Below are 24,390 nucleotides of genomic sequence, written 5' to 3' on the forward strand. Positions count from 1 at the left end.
TCATTTATAATATTCTCTTTGGAGTCCATGATCATATTTTCAAAGAAAGAAAATCATTTGGATTAGAGAAAAAAAATGATCTCATAAGCCTTGGAATTAGTATTGACTAAAGAAATAAACCAAACCAACATTAATGATTGATAAACATCTCATATTTCCATTATTCTGCAGGTTCTCCATGTTTGAAATTTTGGTAAGAAACATAATAGAATTTTTATTCAAGAATTTTTATATTTTTCTTTCCATTATAATCAATAGCACTACTTACTGGTAACCATAAATATCTGATACTTTATTAGATTAAATCATTTCTGCTGACATTTTATAATATATACCAAGGTTAAAGAAATTGAGAATTACAATTACAAAGTAGTAAATGGCAATGGATATTTTTGTTTCAAGGCTAAAGAGAAACAAAGTAAAAATTTTCCCTTAGCTCTTGTGCATGTGTACATATATACATATATATATATAATATATTTACAAATAAATCCAGTCCTTTTCTTTCAAAATTGCACTGCATACTCAAGCCATACAATGTGTCCAAAAATTTCATTATTGTTATTATTCCCTTAATGCCCAATATAATATATCCAATGAAACAAAGAAAATATCATGAATGTGTCATATTTATAAACTCATAATAAATTATATCAAGAAAATTATACCCAAAGTATTGTGAGGGGATTAAATACATTGTAAAGCTAAAATAAAGGGGAAAATGTGCAAAAACAAAAATTCTCTGAAAGGACAATCATAATTTTTAAAATTTATCAAGAGTCAGAAAACAAACATGCATGTGAATTAATGCTGGTCATGGAGATATCAAGAGTAATTGAGTTCTCAATAAGAACTGTATATGAGCATATTTAAATTCCCAAATAACATTTTGATTTCACTGATTATGTTATTTCCTCTAATATGGAGGATACAACTCATTCATGTCTATGTGCCCTTCATGCTCTTATCCATTTTGTACCATAAGGTCACAAGAGGTCCATCCAATGTGATGAAGGCTTTTCTTGCTTTTCCCTGACAATGGACCATTTTGACTATTTACCAGTTACCTTTATCTTCTCTTTCTACAATACATTTCCTTGATGAGATTCTTTACTTTCATTCTTCTTAAAATTTCCTCATTGATTCGGAATGTTGTAGCCCAAATATGCAGAAAGGCATATTCAGCACATGCCATTCTATATGTGTAGTATTTATTTTCACTTTTTACATATTTTTGAATTAAAATTCTTCCATCAGTTCCTGAACTATAGGCAATTCCCTTGGAAGGCCAGAAAAATTTCTTCTGAATCCCTATACGAAAAGGTACACAAAATTAATCTCAGTGGACCATCCTTGCCACTTCAAAGGAAATTTAAATGGAATTACAAAATCACTCAAGAATAAGAAAAGGAAGGAAAAAGAAAAAGGAAGGAAAACCCCAAAATTGGATTCCTAATTGGTTTTAAACATTTGTTATTGTGCAGTTATTCAGTTGGGTCTGACTCTTCATGACCCCACGGACCATATAGCCTAGCCCTATTCCCTATCCATCTTGTCCTCTGCTACCCCCTTGTTCTTTTGCCTTCAATCTTTGTCAGCATCAATCTTTTCCAGTGAGTTCTGTCTTGTCATCATATGGTAAAATTTCAGTATTTGCCCTTAGGATGATTATCCAGAATTAATTTATTTAAGTATTGACTGAACTGATCTCCTTAATGTCTAAATAACTCTCAGAAGTCTTCTTTAGAACCACAACTTTAACATGTTGATTTTCAACCTTCCTTATAGTCCAACTCTCACAATCATAATCACTGGCTTTGACTAAAACAGATCTCTATCAGCAAGTTTATGTTCTCCAAATTGCCATATTTTTCCTTCCAAGGAGTATCTTTTAATTTCATGGCTGCAATTGCTATCTGCAGTAATCTTGAGTCTAAATATATAAAATGTGATAGTGCTTCCATTTCTTCCCCCTCTATTTGACAGAAAGTAGCGGGTCCAAACCATTAACTGTTTTTTTTTCCATGTTCAAGCCACTTTTTTACACTGTCCTCTTTCATCCTCATCAAGAGGCTTCTTAATTCTTTTTCACTTTCTGCCACCAAGTGATATCTTCTGCATATCTGAGATCATTGGCATTTCTCCCAGCAGCTTCAATTCTGTCTTTTGATTCATCTATCCTAGCATTTTGCATGGTGTACTTTGCATATAAGTTAAATAAGGTGATGATATGTTGTACTCCATTCTCAGTCTTAAACCAATTGGTTGTTCTGTGTACTGTTCTAACTATTCTTGATCTGTGTGCTGCTTCTTCAGGAGACAATAAGATTATCTGGTACTCCTATCTCTCTTTGAAGACTTGCTTCAATTTGTTATGATCCAAATAGTCAAAGGCTTTAGGGTAATCAATGAAACTTAAGGAGATCTTGTTTTCTATTACTCTCTTGCTTTCACTCTAACCTAATCTAATCCAATGAATTTTGCCAGTTTGATCTCTAGTTCTCCTCTGAATCTTTGAAAACCAATCTTTACTTCTGATAATTTTTGGTTCACATATTGCTAAAGCAGTAACTTAAACAAATTTGATGGTATGTGAAATTAGCTCACTTATTTGATACTTTGAACATTCTTTTCCCCTTCTATAGGATTGGGATGTAAATGGATCTCTTTCAATCCAATGGCTACTGTTGAATTGTTGGGGGATTTTTTACTTTTTTTGAGTTGGTTATTTAGGGCAGCACTATAACAGCATCATCTTATATGATTTTAAATAGCTTAGCTGGAATTCTATGACTTCCACTAAGCTTATCATTAGCAATGATTCCTATAGCCCACCTGATTTCATTCTCCAAAATGCCTGACTTTTGGGTCAGTAACCTAACCCACACTATCCTGATTATCAGTGATGTAAAGCTCTTTCTTCTATAATTCTTCTGTATATTCTTGCTGGCTCCTCTTCTACTTCTGTTAAGTACCTACCAGTTTTGCCCTTTATTATGCCCATTTTTGCAGGAGACATTTCCTTGATCTTTCCAAAAATCCTGAAGAGATCTTTTGTCTTTCCTGCAGTTTTGTTTTCTTTTATATCTATGTATCATTTAAGAAAACTTTTTTTTATATTCCCTTGCTATTTTCTTACATTCAGTTGACTATGTCTTTGCCTTTTACTTTGCTTCTTTCCTCGGGTGTTTTTAAAGACTTATCAGATAGCCAGTTTGCTTTCTTTTCTGTGTCTTTGGAGTGTTTTTTGTAGTTGCCACCTGTGAACCTCTTATCTATAGTTCTTCATGCAGTCTATCAATCAGACCTAATATCTAGAAACTTTTCATCATCTTTACTATGTATTCATAAAAAATATTATTGAGATCATACCTATTCATTGATAATTTTTCCCTATATTCTTCAATTTAAGTCTAAATTTTGCAATTAGAAGCTCATTAAACATTGATTATTCAAGCTCTTTAGGCTAGCAGGAAAACCATAGTTATAAGATCCAAAAGGAAAATCAAATAGGGTAGATCAGTTTAAAAGTAAAAAGGGGGGAAAAAGGAACATATTTGAACTATTATAGCAAACTCTAGAACAGAGGTCTTTAACCCAGGATCCATAAACTTTTTTATTTAAAACTAAATACAAAAAAAGAAAAAGCAAATTAGAAAAAGTCAGAAAAGGAAAATTTTTTTAAATAGTCATGTGCATAGCCGCACAGCAGGTAGGGTTCAAAATATATAACAATAAATTTACACTTCAAGACAGCATATATAATAATAGAAAAGATAATTTTCCTGACTCTCCATCTTTTCTTTGCTTCCTTTAGGTGATTCTGTACACTTTTTGCTTTTTGCTTTTTCTTCCCATTCATTCTCCCAACTCCTCCAAGAAAGCTACAGTTAAGCATGTGTATATGTGTGTATATGTATATATTTATTATATGCATATATATAGTGTGTGTGTCTGTATGTATGTATGTATATATACTCACACCTACATCCTCACATACACACATGCCTACACACATATATATGCATTTACACATATGTAAATATACATCTAAATAATATTAATTATAATTATATATTAAATATATATAATTATATGATATATTAAAGATAATTATAATCACAATAAGGTTGGTATATAATGTAGATTCTTTTATTGAATCTTGAAGTTTGACTTTATCTGAGATCAATGATTATTAGTCCTATTTATTCTCTAATAAATTCTATTCCTAACCTTTGTTATGATGTTTATGTATATATCTTATTTACTATCCTTACTAACTCTTCTACTTTGATTCTATTTTTTAACTTGCCTTGCTGTTACTTAACCTTCTTCTATCCATGGATCCCTTCCTTATCTTCTTCCATCTTTCCCCTTCCTCTTTATCCCTTTCCTAACAAGCTACACATCTTGTTCCATAGTCCATAAACTTTTTTTGAAAAATTTAACCATTTCAATTTGATTGGTTTCCTTTATCAACCCTATATGTTTAATTTTATTTTATGCATTTAAAAATAATATTTTGTGAAGAGGTCCATAGACTTTATCATACTGCCAAAGTAGTCCATCACATACACACACACACACACAAAAAAAAAAAAAAAATTAAAGGATCTTGCTCTAAGAGAACTGTTAGGCGTTGAGTGAACTTGAACAAAGGGATACAGTGATACAATAGATTAGCATATAAATATTCAAACAAGCAAAAGTTATCAAAAATAATCTGTTCAACCTATAAAGAAACAAACAAAAAACTAATTATTTACAATTGCTATGAGAAAAGAGAGTGACAGTGAATAGAGCAGTGACCCTGCAGTTTGGAGATTGAATTCTAATCCAGCTCCAAACACTTGATACTTACTAGCTGTATGACCTTGGACAAGTCATTTATCCCTAATTTTCCTTTCAAAAAGAAAACGGAAGAGGGAAAACGTTGTCAATTTTTTGATAGATCTCAAAAATGAGGGAATGATAAATAGAGCCTCAGATGAAGACTATCTCTAGCAAATCCCTCAAAATGCAAAAGTCTCCAATATGTGGGAGATGAAGTCTATCACATGTGTTCCCAAATATCCTTTAACTAATTAATAAAAATTAGTTTTTATAATAGTTTTTACTGAAAATAGGACCACAGTAAAAAAAAAAACCTACTCTTTTTCCTCTTTCAATACCCATCTACTCATCATCCAAAAAACATGCCTACTTAGTTCCTGAAGAGAGTAAATTCAGATATAAAGTGTTTGCTGCAAAACAATCATCCCCAATTAAGGGGAAGAAATATACTTCTTGCTCCTTTGAGTCATTTTCTCCCTTTATAGAATCACGACCACGTTCACTTCTGTATATGACTTTGCCAATGGACAAGTCAATTCTGTTGCTCAGCTGCTCTGGCTCCTTATGGGACTGGTCAAGCAGGTTGTCTCCAGGACTGCTGCATGGTCTCTTTACCAGGTTCAGCTGAGACTACCAATGACTTCAAGATTTGAGTTTCAGATGACTTTAAAGGACCTGTCCTCACCAGTTGCCTGAGTGCACTTCTTGATGGATTTTACAATGTTGCTGGATGCCTGGTCCTCTTCTTAGGATAAGCATTAATCTCAGGTCAGGGACACACAAGAATGAGAGTGCCATTCCAAAGGCAAATGCATGCTAAGCAAGGAGAAAAGACAGGCAAAACTATTGCCCTTCTTTCACCAAGAGATTCACAACAGTTCTTTCTCCACAAAAGCTACCAGGAAAGAGAACAAGAGATCTCAAATTTTTTAATGCTTGCAAAAAAATTTATTTTCTATTGTGAAAAAATCCTTCCACTCCTAGGCAATGATTCTAAGACTCTTCTAAGACTGAGAACTAGAATTTCCATTGTTGTTGCTGGCATCCAAATGCTTACCAGAGATTGTCACATGCACAATTACAGCAAAAGTCGATTTAAAGGTTTTTGGTCACCATTTATTTAGCCAATGGGAAAGAGAATACTTCTGAAGAGAGTAAAAGTTCCCCTGCATTATATTTGCCTGAAAGAATTCTCATCAAACTTCATTTGGGTTTGAACCAAACAGCATTCATCACAAATGCCCTAAAAATATTGTGTCCTCAGGTGCATCCTTATATAATGGACAGCAGCAATCTATTGTGCAAAAATCGAGGGACCTCCAGAAAATTATAACTCAATGAAATACCTAGACAGTATATTTCGAGAAATCGTAAAAGAAAATTGTGTCTTGAAAACAAAGGACAAAGAAAAATAGAAAGAATAACGTCTAGCAATCCCAAACTTAACACAGTCAAGAATGTGATGGCTAAAATTTTGAGTTTTCAAATCAAAATTACTACAAGGAACCAAAAAGAAAGTTCTCATTCATGTAAGCTACCATGATCAAGATCACACAGAAGAAAATATTATAAAAGAAAAATTCTTAAAATGTAAACATTCTAAAAGGCAAAAGATAAGATTTTAAAACTGAGAATAACAACTTGAAAAATTGTGCTACCTTGTGGAGGGGAAATAGGAATTTTAAAAAAGAGTAGAGAGCTTTTAATTATTATAGAAGAAAAGGTCATAACTCAGCAGAAACTGAGAAATAGAAATCTAGGAGTTAAAAGAAACCTAAAATGGTAAATACATTTGAGCAATTAGAAGAAGAAAAACTGTGAAGAAGCATTTCAAAAACACAAGGCCTACGGATGGGTTTGTTGAAGAGGGGAAAGAAGAGATAAGGAAAATGGCATGTAATAGAGAAGAATTGAGGAAGAAGAGAGAAGTTACTAATTAGCATAATAAAAATACTTGAGAAGAAAAGTATACAAATGTGAAGGAGTAGGAGGAGGAACAGGATTCTCCTGAACTCACTCTTCTCTGAAACAGGCAAAATAATTTTTAAAAAACATGTTCATGGTATAGAAATACATTAAACTAATCAAGGAAACAGATGGTATCAGAAGAAGAGAGGGGGAGGAACAAGAGGAGGCCAAGAATCCTTGAAGGAATAGTCATAAACAAAATAAACTTCAACTGCACAGGCTTGATTATAAAAGGAATATTAAAAAAGAAAGGTATAAGAACTAGAGATTAGGGTCAGAGCCTGGCAAAGAGAAGAGCCACAGAGGAGTGAAGAGATTGGGCAATTTTATATTGCCAGTGGTGATCAGATTCCTCTTTAAAAGAGGGGAAAATATAGGAAGATGGAAGAAAATATATAATTAGCAATTTTAACAGTGAACATAAATAGAATGAAATCACCTTTTAAATGACAGGGCAGCAAAATGGATTTGAAAGTGGTATCTAATAACAAATTATAACATTTACAACAAGACTTGAAGCAAAGAATCACTATGAAATTGAGAGGCTATATTGGAATTTATTATTCTTTAGGTCAAAAATGTAAGGATAGCAATTACAGAAAAAATGGACAGTGTTAAAAGAGATAAACAGAAAAATTATTATCCTTAAAGACAGCAGACAGAATGATATAACGTCAATACTACATACATATATAAATACATGTTTATATTTATATATATATATATATATATATATATATATATGCATCTATGGACCATAGCATATAAGTACTTAAATAATAAATTAATTGAATTAAAGAGAGAAATGGGTAGCAAAAACCATTTGGAAACTGTAATATACCTTCCTTTCAGATTTAGACAAGTCCAACAAACATAAAAATAAGAAAGCCATTAAGGACCTGAATACAATATTAGAAAACTTGGATTATGACAGATTTCTGGTAATTAGCAAATAAGAATTGACAACCTCAAAAAATTGCAAATAAGATGATATCACTCTGAAGGCAAAAGGTGACAAGGAATTAATAAGTTCTTGATGAATATGAAAGAGGAGAGCATAAAAAACTGACATGAAGATTAATATAAAAAAACCCTAAATTATGGCAACTGATTCCATCACTTCCTGGCAAAGAAAAGGACAAGCTATGGAAGTAATGTCAATTTTGCATTTTAGGACTCAAAGATCACTGTATATGGCATCTTTAGCCATGAAATTTTTTTTAAATTGCTCCTTTTGAAGGAAAGTTATGGTAAATCTGTCCAGCATACTAAAAATCAGAAACATCACCTTGCTAACAGAATCCATATAGTTAAAGCTGTGGTTTTTCCCACAGATTTCACAGTATGGTTGTGAGAGTTGGAATGAAAGGAAGGCTGAGTGTCACAGAATCAACACTTTTGAATTGTGGTGCTAGAAAAGACTTTTAATAGTTCCATGGATGTCAAGTGATCGATTCAATCAATATTTAAAATAGTTCAGACTATTTACTAAAAGGTCAAATACTGAAACTGAAGCTTAAATACTTTGACTATATGATGAGAAGCAGAACTCATTGAAAAGGACTCTGATGATGGGAAAGATTGAAGGCAAAAGGAGAAGGGGATGAGATGAATATATAGAAGCATGAAAACAGCAAACTTGAAATTGGACAGATTTTGAGAGATAGAGGGAAGAAGGGCTGGCATTTTATGGTCCATAGGATCATGAAGATTGCACATGACTGAATGACTGAACAAAAAAAAATCACAAAAGCTTTGTTTAAAAAAAATAGAAAAAAGCAGAAATAAAAAGTACTTCCTTGACTGATCACAGTAAAATAAATACATAGTCCATAAAGATTATTTGAAGAAAAAATCAGAAGCAAATGGAAAATACATATTTTCATACTCAAAATAGATCAAATATGAAAAAGTGGGTAATTTGGAACTATACTTCAAAAGTCACTAAACAGTACATATCCTTTGGCACATCACTACTTGCCTTATACTCTAAAGAAAAGAAAGGAAGAGGAGTGGGATGCATATGTACAAAATTTTTCACAATACTTTTTGTTATATCAAAAACTGGAAGCAAAGTGAGTGTCCATCAACTGGGAAATAGATGAACAAACAATTGTATATTGCCACAGTAGAATTAATTATATTATGCTATAAGAAGTGATTAATAATAAGGGTCCCAGAAAAATCTGGGAGGTTTTATATAAATTGATGCAGAATGAAGTGTACAAAAACAAAAGAGCCAATTCTTTTATAATTACTGCAACATTTTAAAAGAAAGAAACCATGAAAAAAATTAAAGCCTCTAGTTAATTAATGTAAGGGGGAAAAAAACCTGTCTTTATGACATGTCTTTACTCTCTCCTACCTACTCTTCTTCCCTTTGAAATTTGACTTCCATTTTCATGACTCAAATGAATCTGATCTCTCCAGACGTACCATTGATTTCTTAATTGCTTAAACTGATTTTCTTTTCCTCGTTGTCCTTCTTCTCAGTCTATAAGCCTATCTAACTGAATATTCTCTCCTATCTGTGACCATAGTTTCTCTTAGTTGTTCTTCTGCTTGTATGGCCTTTCCTTCTCAATCTCTTTCGAAGGTGTGTGTGTATATATATATATATATATATATATATATATATATATATCACACTTCCTAACTGTAAACATTCCTCAAATTCTGTCCTTTCCCCTCTTCTTTTCTCTGTCTACACTCTCTTGGTAAATCCATCAGTTACCATGAGTTTATCTATTAGATCTATGCAAATAACTCACATAGAGAAAGAGAGCTCCAATTTTGATCCTGTTTCACTTCTATTTCATGAACTGAAAATTGGACATTTCAAACTAGATATCCCAGAGTCATCATGAATATGTGTTCAAAATGGAAGTTAACTTTGCTCCCAAATTCTGGTCTCTTCTGAGCTTCCCTATGTTTTCTTTTTTGTTGGGGCAATTGGGGTTAAGTGACTTGCCTAGGGTCACACAGCTACAAAGTGTTAAGTGTCTGAAGTCAGATTTGAACTCAGATCCTCCTTCAGGGTTGGTGCTCTAACTACTATGCCATCTAGCTGTCCTACTTTCCTATTTCTTTTGAATACCACCTCATCCTGGCTTATATATTTGGTATTGTCCTCAAAATCTCACTCTCTGTTATACCACAAAGCCAATCAATCATAATCTTGTTTCTAGCTCAATCCACAACATTTCTTATATCTAATCTGCTCTTTTCATTTACAAATCTTGTACTTTTAATTCAGTCTCCAAGCAGTTGTAACAAGTCATTGAAAGAGCCTCTCTCTTGTCACATTTATCTCAAGTCTCTCATGATTCTACTGCCATGGTCCTCTTGGAGAAAGAAGGATAAACAACAATAACATCTCACAATTCTAGTGTATCCTATATTCTACTTCCAAAATATTTTTCCTGAAGCATAGATCTGACCATGTGACTCCCCTAATCAATGGCTTCCATTGCCTCTAAGACAAGAGTGTTAACCCAGAGTCTGTGAATTTTTTAATACTATTTTGATAACTGCATTTCAATATAATGGCTCCCTTTGTAATATTAAGAATTTTTAAAACTTTTTTCCCAATAGTATTTTGTTTTTCCAAATACATGTAAAGGTAGTTTTCAGTATTCATTTTAATAAGATTTTGCATTCCAAATTTTTCACCTTCTCTCTTTTACCTTCCCCCTACCCAAGACAGCAAGCAATCTGATATAGGTTATTATACATGTATAATCCTTTTAAATATATTTCCATATTTGTCATGTTGTGTAAGGAAAATAAGAACAAAAGAGAAAAAATCATGAGAAAGAAAAAACAGATTAAAAAAAAGTTGAAAATATTATGTTTTGATCCACATTCAGTCTCCACAGTTTTCTCTCTGGATGCAGATGGCCTTTTCTATCCCAAGTCTATTGGTATTGTCTTAGACCACTGCATTGCTGAGAAAAGATAAGTTGATCATCACATAATCTTGTTGTTACTATGTACAATGTTCATCTGTTTCTGCTCACTTCACTTAGCATCAGTTCATGTAAGTCTTTCCAGGCTTTTATGAAATCATTTCTTATAGAACAATAATATTCCACTTATGTATTTTGAAACCATTCTGTAAAAAAGTCTACAGACTTCAACAGACTGCTACACACAAAAAAAAAAATGTAAAGAACTTTGCTCTAGGATAAAATATAAATTATTCTATTTCGTTTTTAAAGCCTTATACAAACTGGTCCCAATTTATCTTTCAAGCCTTATTAGATTTGATTCCTCCTCCCACACACTGAAATCCAGCCAAACTACCCTTCTTAAGGTTCCTCACATATGACATTGCATCTCCTATATCTGTGCCTTTGCCCTACTCATCCTCCCTACACATACTCCATCCTTTACCCTGTGTCTTTAATGCATTTCCTCCTGAGCTCTGCCTTAAGGACCATCTTCTGCATGAAATCTTTCCTAATCATTTCACCTGATACTGTTCTCTCTCCCAATCTACTTTGTATTTAACTTCTTTGTATATATTCATATTTATTTATTCTACATTTATGCCACACATATTTGTAGATACATTTTTGTCTCACCCATTAAATGGAAAGTTCATTTCAAGTAGGAATTTTTTCATTCTTTGTTCAAATATCTCTGGCACTTAGCATAGTGCCTAACACTGCCTTAATAAGATCTTTTTGAATACTGATAGTTATTCAGTAATTATAACTTCATGTCATCTAAAAATCTGATAAGTATATCATCTATGAGATGTAAGAAGTTTGTGCTGAGATATAATAACTAATCTTAAAGCTAAATTTTAAAAAAGGATTATTTCCCAGCTACTTTCTAAAAACAACAAACTAATCATTTCCTAACATTAATACCTACAAAATAATATAAAATGATTACTGATCTATTCACCAGTGGGGGCAGGGAAGTTATTGTATGCTTTGGGTTCTTTGTTACTCTGGAAAAAGATAAATTGATCCTGAGAAACAATATCCTTTTAAGATTGATTATTTACATTTTAGAATGATAAATGTTAGAGGTATAGGTATGCTAAACATTATCTAGTCCAATCCCTTATAAACAGACCTAGGTACATAAAGTGGATTGCTAGCTAGTTAGTGATAGGCAGGATTCAGTCATATTTCTCTTGATTTCCCAGTTCCCTTAAAAAGGCAGTTTTCCAATTTCAAGTTACCACTTTACTACCTACCATCCTTCCCATATGGAAAGTTCATTGTTCTTTGCATCCAATACACCGACTTTTAACTTTTAATAGAGGTCAACAATAATGATTAACAAATTCAGAAAACTTGAGGATTTACAACTGGAAGTATCTTTAGAGACTAACCAGTACAATGCTCTCAATTTGACAAGTTAAAAAAAGTTGGAAGTCCAAAGAAATTATGTGATTTGTCCAAAGATACATAACTCCTGAGTAGCAATGGCAAAACTGGATCTGTATAAGACATCTGGATAAGAGCAGAATTATTCAACAAAATTAATGAATTTACATAATCAACATAAAGCCACATACTTGGATATTAAGAAATAGTCTGACAGCAAGTACACACTGAGATGAATGACATAAACTTTCCTTTTTGGTCATAATTTCTGAAGACTTTGGCAAAAAAAATTGATTTGTTGTCACTAATAAAGCATAAAAGTATATTTAGAATATTATTTTATATTCAAGGAAAATTATCATTTGTGTCATACACTAGATTCCAATAGTGTGCTTTTTTTTGAAGAAGATAAATGACATGGGAAAACAATCATAATACAAGGCAGAAATAATTTCTTGATAAAGAACGTAAAGAGAATTAAAAGGATTGAGGTTTTTGAGGAAGTACCAACAAGGGAACAACAAAAATGGTAGAATACATATATGGTATATCTCTAGCTAATATAAATAGAATCAGAATACTTTGATTTGAATCTGGGTTTTCCACTTAATATCTTTGCCACTTAATACCTTTGTATCTCTGTGGGCCTAAGTTCCTTCATCCATAAAACAAAGTAATCCCACATAAACCATATAATCTTTAGAGCCCCCTCCAATTCTTGTCCCTATGATCTAATAGTAGTTAATATGTCTTCAACACTCTAAAACTAAAAAGTCTTTCCAGTGATGCATGGGTACATGAGAAAGGATACATGAAAATTCCTCTCTGTTTCTGTGCATTATTTTGCATGCAATAGTAGATTTGTTTAGCAGATTTAATCCATCACAATGCTTTTGATGAACAAGGTCCTCCTAGAAAAGTAGTAAAAGATTGAGGTATTGATTTTATGAACTTGATCTTTTTCTTTTTATATAGGTGAAAAATGCAGCTGCCAATGTACTCAGGGAAACATGGCTAATTTACAAAAATACAAAGCTGGTAAAAAAAATAGATCATTCAAGAGTAAGAAAACATCAGCGTAAATTCTTACAAGCAATTCATCAGTAAGTAGTAATTTTTCTCCCATTCTGCTCTTATATCTGTGGATTTATATTAGAGGAAAATATCCAGAGAGTATTAAATGGCAAAGTAATGGGTTTTTTTAAGATATGAAGATTTTTAAACACCACATAATTTGTAAATTCCTTGCATATCTGAGAAATTACATAGATAATACGTCATCAATAAAATTAATTGGTAGGAATAAAAATTTGATTTATTAGTAGATACTTAAGACTCTATTTCATATGTTACACACTTTAAAATTATTGCTATAGCTATTGTTGAGGATTTGTTGCATAACAAAGCATATGAATCTTTGTCATTTGCTCTTTGAGATTTAGACTGGTTCTACAAGATATCCAACATCTGCATAAAAGCAGAAATCTTCAATATATTTTCTGAATTTAATAGTATACACAAAATACCAAATACTTAAATATTAAAAAATATTTACATAATTGAGTTTTTCAGCTCCCTTACACATTGTGATCTTAACATATGGTTCTATATCCTTGAATTCTTTCTATTAGCAATATCTTACTCTTAATGCTGATGTTAAAGAGAATGATTATATGACGTTAAATTTTCTTATATCATAACACATCAAATTTCAAGAAAGAAATACATATACAATATGGTTTTGTATTTGGAGGCACTGGTTTTTAGGACTCGGGACCTTTCCTTTCCAAGGCTGGATGCATCATTAATGTGTATATTTTTCCTGGGGATATTTACCATTATCATTTTATTTCCTTTTACCTCATTACATCCTCAAGAAGTGGGACTAGATATGGTTTTTTTAACCTCCCAAGATGATTTGTTTCACAAAAAATCACAATGTCTTTTGTAATGTTAACATGCAAGAAAGTAATTGAAGAAAAAGATCTTTTGAATCCTAGTCTCTTGCTCTGTTCAAGATATTGACCTTTGTGTCTCCTTAAATCTAAAATATTGTATCAAACAGAACAAACTTTTGGAACTTTCTTCTGATTATTTTCAATAATTTATCTAACCAATACAGTATCATTAAAATTTTGTTGGAACTTTATAATTCACTCACTTCTTGTATACGTGCCACTTACTCTTTCCCATAAATTTGTGTGTTTTTATCTATTCAATTTTTTTCTGTTGACTGTATATGTTAGTTTATGTGTTTCAAGAGCAAATAGTTCCAATATATTTTTGTTCTTATAGGTATATGCATTACCAGTGCATGTATTGAACAAAGTATGTTCATATATATTGTAAAGCAAATATCTATATGGGTGGGAGAAAGTCTGTTTCCAAATCTTTTTGATCTACTTTTATAATATCTCTCACTTCTTTCCTGACACTGCCACCACTCTGGTCCAGTCCCCCATCGTCTGACACCTGGACTGTTATATTACTTTGCTCATTATTCTTCCTTTCTTAAGTCTCTCCCCACTCTAATCATCCTCTACTAAGTTATCAAACTGATCTTCTTAAAAGCACATTTGACCATGTCATACCGACTCCCATTCAATAAATTTCAGTGGTTCCTTCTTGCCTCCAAAATCAAATATAAAATTCTCTCTTTGATTTTAAATGCCTTCATAACTTGCTTCCCCTCCACCTTTCTTGTCTTCTTACACTTGTACTCCATGATCCAATGACAGTAGCCTTCTTGCTCTTTCTAGTCCAAAATACTCCATTTCCTAACAGAATTTTTATCAATCCAATCTGGAATTTTCTCCTGGCTTCCTTCCCTAGTCTCCTTAAAGTCCCTTATAAAATCCTACTTTGCACAAGAAGCCTTTCCAGATTTCCCTTATTTTTAATACCTTCCCTCTAGGAGATTTATCCAGACTTTAATGTGTATATATTATTTCTACATGGCATGTTGTCTACCCAAATAGACTGTGACCTTCAGAATAGGGACTGGGTTTTGTTTTGGTTTGGTTTCTTTGCCTTTCTTTGTATCCCCAGCACTTAGCACAGTGCCTGGCTCATAGTAGGTTCTAAAAATACTTGTTGACTGATTAGAGCATATGAAGATGCAGAGACAGGTCTGGAGATGTAAGTATTAGCATTGTGTGAATAGTGGAATGCAAATTGATTTTGTACACGAATGGATATTATAAATAAATGTATGTACGTTATTTTTACATGTATAGGTGTGATTTCATATAAGCCAAAATACATAAAATAAAAACTTTGTAAAGCATAATCCCAAATATATTAACAAATATTAAAACTATTTTAATGGTATTATGATATGCCATATTTGTATTAAAATGAACTGAAGGAATACCTGTTATCAGATATTGTTTATACTGCTGTTTCTCTAGCAATATGAATTTACAATTTTGAACTTTGACTTGAAGCAATTTTCAAAGACAACAAATCTCATTTTACTGATCAATAATGTGATAGTCCTGTGCATATTGTTTTTAAGAAAACTATATTTTCAAATGTTCGGTTGTGTGTTTATAAGTTTGTGTCATATAAGTTTATTCTGATAATACGTAGTCTTATTTTACTTGGTTGAAGTTTAGAATATTTTTAAAAAGCGCATAGGGCTCGATTCTTATGGCAAGGTCTTTGATAGAGTCATACCATTCAGACATAGTGAGAGTTTTTGCTTTAGACTTTGATAGTTGAATGAGTACTGAAAATTAATTTGTTTGATAGAGTTCTGGTTTTTGTTGTTTTGTATTTCCTCCAGGGAGCTTTACTTACTAATTTTTGATAGATCTAATGGTTTTTGTTTAATCTATCATCTTCCACTTCCCTCCTCATTTTTCCTCTTTCTCAACCCCCTTAATACTTCTCCTACTCAATAACTGACCTCTTGATTTGTGCCATTTAATTTAAACAAATTTTCAATGTAGTTTGTCTTTTGGATTGACAAATCTAAGTCATGGGGCTATTAGATTCAGAAGTTTTTATTCTTTTCATTGTGATTTTGACTTTAAAATTTATCATTTTATGATTCTTCTTGTAAGCCTATTGGTAATATGAACCTTTCCCATAGATAACAAGAGATGGATAGATAGATATTTGAATAGATTCATCCATCCATCTATCTAATATGTAGATATTAAATAGATACATAGGATATATATGCATAAAATAGGTCTTGATTATCTTCTCACAAAACCAAACTTCTGAAGAATCCAAAATGAAATAAGAAGTATTTCAAAAGTAAAATTCAATTTAAGTGATTGTTTAAAATCTGTTCTTATTCGAATCACATATCAATAGAGGTTGCCTTTGATACAAAATATGTCATACTGTTGTTTCTAATATCAATTCATGTATAAAAGATACCTAGACATTTTTATTTTTTAAATTTCTTTGTTATGAATAAAAATTGGATAATTATTTTCCATTTTCAGCCCCACTAATCTTGAATCATCACTATTACTATGTATATAACCAGAACTTTGAGGCAAATTTGCTGCATAGAGGGGAGGTTGTGGGGATGGGGGACAACGATGTAGAAAAACTGATGGGGTGAAAAAATAAACAACACTAGAATTATTCTAAAGAGTTTTGGTGAAACATATGAACCTACAGAATTAGTGCAGGACCTTCCAGCTGGTGAATCGAGCCCCCTGTGTCCATCTGAACACCATTCTATGTTCTTTTGTTTCAATATATTTTACAGTTTCTTTTCTTTTGTTTTGTCTTTTTATTTCAACAAAATGAAAATAGAGCTCGGAAGTAAGTTGTATGAGCTGCTCTGCTCAACATTTGCAGAATTTACTACCGTCTGCATGCGACCAGCAGATCCTTTATTTGTGAATTTCAGTAGTCTGATTGCTACCATAGAAATGTGATCCAAATTCATGGTCTTTTTTCTGTGATAAGTGAAGTTCACAAGGAAGGACTCAATATGTTTCTTACTCTTTTCCTCCCTCTCCTCCCTTTTTTAACTTTGAGGGGGAAAACCCACAACACACAAACACTGCATGTTATCTTTTATTCTGGCAGCTGCAGCTAAAATAAGACCATTTCCCATTAGATCTTTATAATGACAGTTATTAGAAAAAAAGAACAAACAAACCAGGAAGCCATTCCAGGTTAAGAGGACTTAATATTTTAAACAAAGAAAAGTTCAGTTCAGGCAAATATATATAATTTATCTTAACCTTTCCAAACTCTGTGAGAAAATCATGATGGGCAAAATTCTACTTTGAGATATAAGTATAATATAATTGCTTAAGGGATCAACCAGGCACCATCTCTTGGTATGTAAAATACTTAACTGATGCTTTTTCTATGATTTTTCCCTGATCTGAAGGGCATAATTTTCCACCCTCTCAAGATAACTTCAAAAATGTAAACATTTATCTTTGTATCTAAAGCCATATTGATATTCTACTTCTGTTATAAGTCTTTATAAGTGAAGAGAGCTAAAATGATGATAATGGTGGGTGGTGGTGGTTATGGTGATGGTGATGATGATGATGATGATGATGATGATGATAGAAAATAATATCCTTAGCCACAGTGATTTAATATTCTGGAAAGTACTTTACATATAGTTTTATTTGATTTTAGGAAATATCCAATCTAACTCCTTATTATACAAATGAGGATGCAGTTTGTTCAAAGTTAGGGAAAAAGATAAAATGGTAGTCCTGGTTTCTATATTGCTTATCTAGCATATCATAGCATATATCTATAATAAACATATAAATTTAGTATTTTTTAAAGGTGTCCATAAACTTAGTATGTAAAAACTATCACACTGATACATGGCATTTAAGGGGAAACGATCCTTTGGAATCTTCTGTTTAGGACCAAAACTCTTAATATTTTTTGGTGTCATGACAGTCTGGTGAAGCTTAAGGACACCTTCTCAAAATAATATTTTAAACACCTAAAATATATAGGTTTACAAAGGTAACAAGTTTTACTGAAATATGGTATCAAAATATGTTTTAAGAAGTTTATGGAACTCAAGTTAAGAATTTGTAGTTTAGGGATTAATTTACAACATTCCATCTTTAATCTTTTTTAATGAAAATGTATGCCATATAGTATAATTTCAATTTCTTATGCTCTCAAAGAAAAGTAAGATAAATAATCTAAAATTATTATAGATTGAAAGAACAAAGAATATATTGCCATAATGTGGCAGGTCTGTGACACATGGGTTATAGTGGTTTCAAAGAAATTAAAGATTTGAAGAAATTTCCCCTGTAATTCTTGCCCTAAAAGTCAAAGGATTTTCTTGTATAATTATGTAACTAGCTTAATACTATTATCTAAGTAGTTTAAACTGCTCTTTTTAAATTATTGAGCTTCTAAACTATGAGTTCAATTTTGATGATGGTTTTTTTAAAATAATTTTTATTTTAGGAGTACCTCTGCTTGATCTATTAATTTTTTAGAGCACATTATACTTTTTGAAGTATAACAAATCTAATTTGTAACTCATTTCTTTGAAATGCCAAGAATGATGGTGTTAGAGAGATTGTACCAAGTAATAATTTTCCCATAAGTAATATACAATGTAAGTCAATTTTAACCCATCATTTAGAAAAAAAGTTTCATTTTTTCATTTTTGCTTTAAGGTATACATAATGCAAGATTGAGAGAATATTGCATTTATTTTTTAAAAAACAATATTTTCCCTCAAAGCATCAAGTTTTAAAATGTTATGGCTTACGTGTATACAAATTTGAAAACAAGATTTTTATCAAGCAAATTTATCAAATAGTTGAAGTAAAATTCAAGCAGAGTTAAAAAAAAAGTGAAAGAATTATGAACATTTAGAATTTTAATATGCTGCTGGTTGAATAAAAGTTATATTTAAATTAATAAGAATCTCACTTATCACTGTTTTCATCAGCCTAAAACACTTAACCCAATCCATTTCAGACTAAACAGGGCTAATTATTGTATCTGCTCATATAGGCATAGGAAGGTATTGAATGATTACAACACTAATGAAATCTCATTTGCTTTATGTGTTTCTTCCTATGTCTATTTGTCATGATACTGAGGCTTCAAGGAATGTTGTGGCTTTCTCTCATATGAATAAATCCTTATTACCCCTTTTCAAGTACAACTTAAACCACAAGATGGATAATAGTCCTGAGGACATCACATTTCTTGCTCTCTTTTTTTGTGGTGTTAAAGAAGCATGCTTTTCATTATACCAGATACATAACCAGTTTTCAACTTTATCCTAAATATTCAAGGCATTATTCATGCAGTTATTTGCTCTTGTTAATTTTGTGCATGCTTTTGGGGAGAAAGATAAAGATAAATGAAAGAAAAAAAGAAGAAAACTATCTGACTTTAAATTTTATCTCATAGATTAAGAAGCGTAAAAATGGAACAAAGGAAACTAAATGACCAAGCAAATACATTGGTGGACCTGGTCAAGGTGAGCCAACACATTCCCTTTTCAAAAGCCAGGATTGTTTTCATGGCCTTCTAGTCTATATTTTAAGTGTTCAAGGACCATTCAGACTGAATTCAGATATGTATGTATGTAAGTATGGGAGGAAAGAGAATCCCAGTCAATGGTTATGATTTTATGACACGGAAGCTGATATTTAAAGAGATAAAAGTGATTTACCCCCCAAGTCAAACAAATTGTAGAGACAGAACTGAGATGAAGTAGTAAATTTTCTTCCCTCATTTCCAGTACTATTACCGAGGCATTAAGAAACTTTTGATTACTAATTTTTATTCTTTTTTTTTACTAGAGTTCATTATTAATGTTAAAATATTATACTCACTTGTATTGCTTTAGAACGTCAACTATTTTGTTACTTTTTTCTTTGTATTCCTTCATTTCAAGCATGCTTGAAAATGTGTTTAATAAATATTTCCTGAATGAATAAATGAATGGATTTATAATAATTGCTAGCATTTAGGTAACATTTTAAGGTTTATGAAGCTCTTTAAAAATATCTCATTTTATCCTTATAATAGCCTAGGGAAACAGACACTATTATGCTCATTTTACAGATGAGGAAACTGAGATAGATGCAGGTTAAGTGACTTGCCCAGAATCACACAGTAGTAAGTGTCTGAGACCAGTTGTTGTTAATTTCAGTCTTGTCCAACTCTTCCCATTTGAGGAGTTTTTGGCCAAGATACTGGAATAGTTTGCCATTTCCTTCTCCCGAACATTTTACAGATGAGGAATTAAGACAAACAGGGTTAAGTGACTTGCCCAAGGCCACTCGGCTAAGTGTTTAAGGTCAGGTTTGAATTTAGGTCCTCCTAATTCCAAGCCTGGCACTCTATTCTCCTATCTTATCTGCCAGTGAATGAATAAATAAGGAAGGAAAGACACACAGAGAAAGATAATAATGGGGGGAGGAAGACAAAAAGGGGGAGAGAGAAAGAGGGAGGAGGGAGAGGGAGGGAGAGAGAAGGGGGTAGACAGAGAGGAAGAGAGAGGGGGAGGGGGAAAGGGGAGGAGAAGAGGAAGAGGGAGAGGGAGAGAAGAAAAAAGGGAGAAGGAAGGGGAGAAGGGGAGAAGGGAAGTGAGAGAGGGAAAGGGAGAGGTAGAGGAAAAGAGGGAGAAGGAGAGGAAAAGAGGGAGAAGGAGGGGAAGAGGGGAGAGGAAAGGGGAAAGAGGGAGAGGAAAGGAGAGCGGGAGGGAAGGAGAGAGGGAGAGGGGGAGAGGAAAAAGGGAAGGGGGAGAGGGAGAGGGGGAGAGGAAGAAGGGAAGGGGGAGAGAGAGGGGGGGAGAGAGAAAAAGAGGGAGGAAGGGAGGGAGGGAAGAAGAGAGGGAAAGAGAGGGAGGAGGAGGAAGAGAGGGGGGAGGAGGAAGGGAGAGGGGGGAGGTAGGAAGAAATGGAGAGAGGGAGGGAGAGAGAAATGGAAAGAGGGAGGGAGAGAACAAGCCTTTCCCCATTAGACATCATACCAGAAGGGAGGTCTACTAGTTCTTGGTATTTGGCACTCAAACTCTTCTGGGGTCATACCCTTTCTTCATTTACTAAATGTATGCTTTATATGCTTCCTTTTCAGACACAGAGCATCATGTATGACATGATTTCTGATCTAAATGAAAGAAGTGAAGAAATTGACAAGAGGGTAATAACCCTGGAAAATAAGTTAGAGTCTTTGATTGGTAACATTCAAGCCCTTCCTGAACTGATAAGTCAGACGATCAGTAAACAACAACAGGATTTCATGGAAACTCAGATGCAAAACTACAACCAGAATGCTGCCTACAGCGCAGAGCGGTCACGGTCCTTGACCCGAAGGAGGTCCTCCTCTACAGCACCACCAACTTCATCAGAGAGTAGCTAGAAGAGAATAAGTTAACCACAAAATAAAAGACTTTTTGCCATCATATGGTCAATATTTTAGCTTTTATTGTAAAGCCCTATGGTTCTAATCAGTGTTATCTGGGTTCTGATGTCAGAATTCTGGGAACCTGAACACAATGTTTTAGGCCAAAATGAGTGAAAACTCTTTTTTTTCTTTCAGATACACAGGGAATGCACCTATTATTACTATATAGATTGTTCCTCCTGTAATTCCACTAACTTTTTATTCATGCACTTCAAACTTTACTACTACAGTATATAATATAATAAAAAGGTTAATTTCTGCATATATTTGCTTTATCACTCCAACATAACTTTGAAAAATCATATTTTTGCATTATCTTCAAGAGCAAATGATCAGTGAGAACAGTTATATACCAATAACACTAATTTCCAAAATTTCAATCTGTTGGGAAAAAAAGTTAAATTCCTTGGTGCAGTATTCTTTCAAATAGTATATAAAATAAGGTCACTAACATAGCCACCTTTCCATTTGTAAAACTTAAGGGTTTCTGATTAAATTGTAAGTTAAAGACTAGGTTCACTTTTATCAGGGAAACAATGGCACAGGTGTCACAAGCTATTTGACTAATCAATTTTCTCCATAGAAAATTAGCATAATAATGGTGCCAAGAGTAAGCCAAAATGAAGTAATATTTTCTTAAATGGAATTTTAGAATTTTAACCTTCTACAAAATAGATATTTCATAACTTCCCTTTTATTCATTGATCATGGACTATCTTTTTTGCTTTCAAGAACATATGCTTAATAGAAAGGAGAATCAATATAAGAGGTGCTTTCATTTTCATAGACCTTTTTTTAACTATAACATGCCATAATTACTTTCTCTAGGTCTGAAATAAAGTTGGGAACATTTTTGTTCATGTTTCTAAAATAAAGTACTTTTAAGATAAGTCAAAATTCACTTTTAGTTATCAATTCACTCTCATGCTGTCTTATCTTCTTACTTATATCCCTTAAGAAAATGAAGAGTGAACAATTTTTCCTCTTGTAGGACAGATGCCTGATACAGAATTATGATTCTACACCAGTGGTCTTCTTTTGGTCTTTACTTTCATGTCTGGCACAAAGTCAATGAATGTAAACACAATTTGAGAAGACATCCTGAATAATGATTATCTCACACTGACAATGTTCCTTATGTTATTCATATAGATTTCCTGAAGGACTTAATGTAAGACTCAGTTTGAAAAGTCATCTGTGATGTTTAACAGGATAACATTCAGATTCCCCTTTTCCTTTTAGTCATTTTGACCTAGTAGCTTTCATTAATAACTAAATTTTCACTTCTCAAATAAATCTCTGACTTCAGCATCATTTTATAACTATCCCCATCATAATCAATTTCTGACCTTTGAAAGTTGCCAATACAGATATATCTTTCTTCTTTATCTAGAGATAGAATTCTGGTGCAACATATGACACGGATAATATGCCTGCATAAAGCAACTTTCATCATTATGCTTTGTTGTCAGTACTAAAATCAAACATTGTCTTTCAAGGCCAAAAACATAAAAAGTGGCATTTCTTAGGAGAACACAAAGATATAATATTGCTACCAAAAAAAATCATAGTAGCCATACATACGTAAGCATATCTCCTAATTACAAGAATTATTTTTATATAAAATCTGTTGTCTTAATCAAAAAAAGTTTGTGTTTTCATATAAAAATCCACCTCTACAAACTTAGGGAAACACTTAAGAAAATCGTGAACATTTTTAGTATCTTATTATTAAGGGAAAGAAAAAATAAAAAGGGAACCAGGGAAAAACAGTTTATTCATCTATTTCTACCTTCAACACAAAGGCTAATATGGCATAATGATGAGATTGGGTAGTAGTCCAATTTACAGCTCATTGATCAATTCACAAATCCAACCCAAAGAACGGAAACTTGAAGAAAGATTGATATATTACTAGTCCACTAATATATATATATATATATATATATATATATATATATATGAGAATTATGAAATTAAATTCTACAAGTATATATTGAGGAACATATATCTAGCTTCTAAATGGTGGGGAAAATAAAAATAAAATTACTACCTAAAACCGAACAGAATAAAAAGGTTGGGTGAGGATAGTAAGAGGACATCCAAACACTAATGTAAGCATTACTATAAGAATGTATACATTCCACATACTTAAAAAGAATGGACTGAAACTCCTCAAAAAAAATGCAAAAAGTCTACAATGGGATAAGTACCAGAAAGATCTAAAATATCCACAAAAGTTCTACTCTGATGTCTCAGGATGAGTGAAGTGAATTTGGTTATACAAAAATATATGTCATTGTAAAAACTCTTATCAGGTCCTACCTAGGTAGAAAAGTTTCAAATAAAGATCTACTCTGATAGGCTTAATATCTACCAGCATTTCCCCACAATATTGGTTAGGTCCACACCTCCCCTCTCTCCTGAAACATAATTCAGTCCACACCTCCTCTCTTTGGTCTATGAGAGGGATTAGTTTTTCTTAAAAGAAGACTAGGCAGTCTCTAGGACCTGAATGGCCTGACAAAGATTCCTGGTCACCAAATGCCATAAAAAACCTTACCTAGTGGGGTTCTAAGATTGGTTGGTATTAGAGCACAAGACTCCCCCATACTCCATTGTTGACAAGAACAAGCCTAACAAAACTGAAAAGTGATAACAAAGTGTCCTAAACAAAGTAAACCTTTTGGTGTACTATTCAGTGATTTAGGAATGCTTCACAGCAATTTAAACAAGATGAGATAAGCTCAGGGCTCACATCTTGATTGAGTTGGGGAAAGAGCACTACAAATACTGAGAATGGGGTTATTGGACAGAGTCTCCTGATCTTTTTCAGTAAATACTG

The 24,390-nt window shown here is 32.6% G+C and overlaps 1 protein-coding gene across 2 annotated transcripts in view; it reads left to right on the plus strand.

The window, feature by feature from the left end:
• The window catches only part of KCNN2 (potassium calcium-activated channel subfamily N member 2), a 165,914-nt gene extending 143,497 nt beyond the window's left edge, over nt 1-22,417 (plus strand). Inside the window, exons 7-10 of one of the 2 annotated variants that reach the window (XM_031968442.1) lie at nt 13,122-13,249; nt 16,926-16,934; nt 19,542-19,611; nt 21,216-22,417. In XM_031968442.1, coding sequence (XP_031824302.1) covers nt 13,122-13,249; nt 16,926-16,934; nt 19,542-19,611; nt 21,216-21,500 — 492 coding nt within the window. In that variant the 3' untranslated portion in view covers nt 21,501-22,417. The remainder of the gene's footprint in view (nt 1-13,121; nt 13,250-16,925; nt 16,935-19,541; nt 19,612-21,215) is intronic. The other variant, XM_012541133.3, reaches the window with a different exon arrangement.
• Nucleotides 22,418-24,390: the final 1,973 nt, after the last annotated feature.

This window comes from Sarcophilus harrisii, chromosome 1, assembly GCF_902635505.1.
Source record: "Sarcophilus harrisii chromosome 1, mSarHar1.11, whole genome shotgun sequence".
Lineage (NCBI taxonomy): Eukaryota > Metazoa > Chordata > Mammalia > Dasyuromorphia > Dasyuridae > Sarcophilus > Sarcophilus harrisii.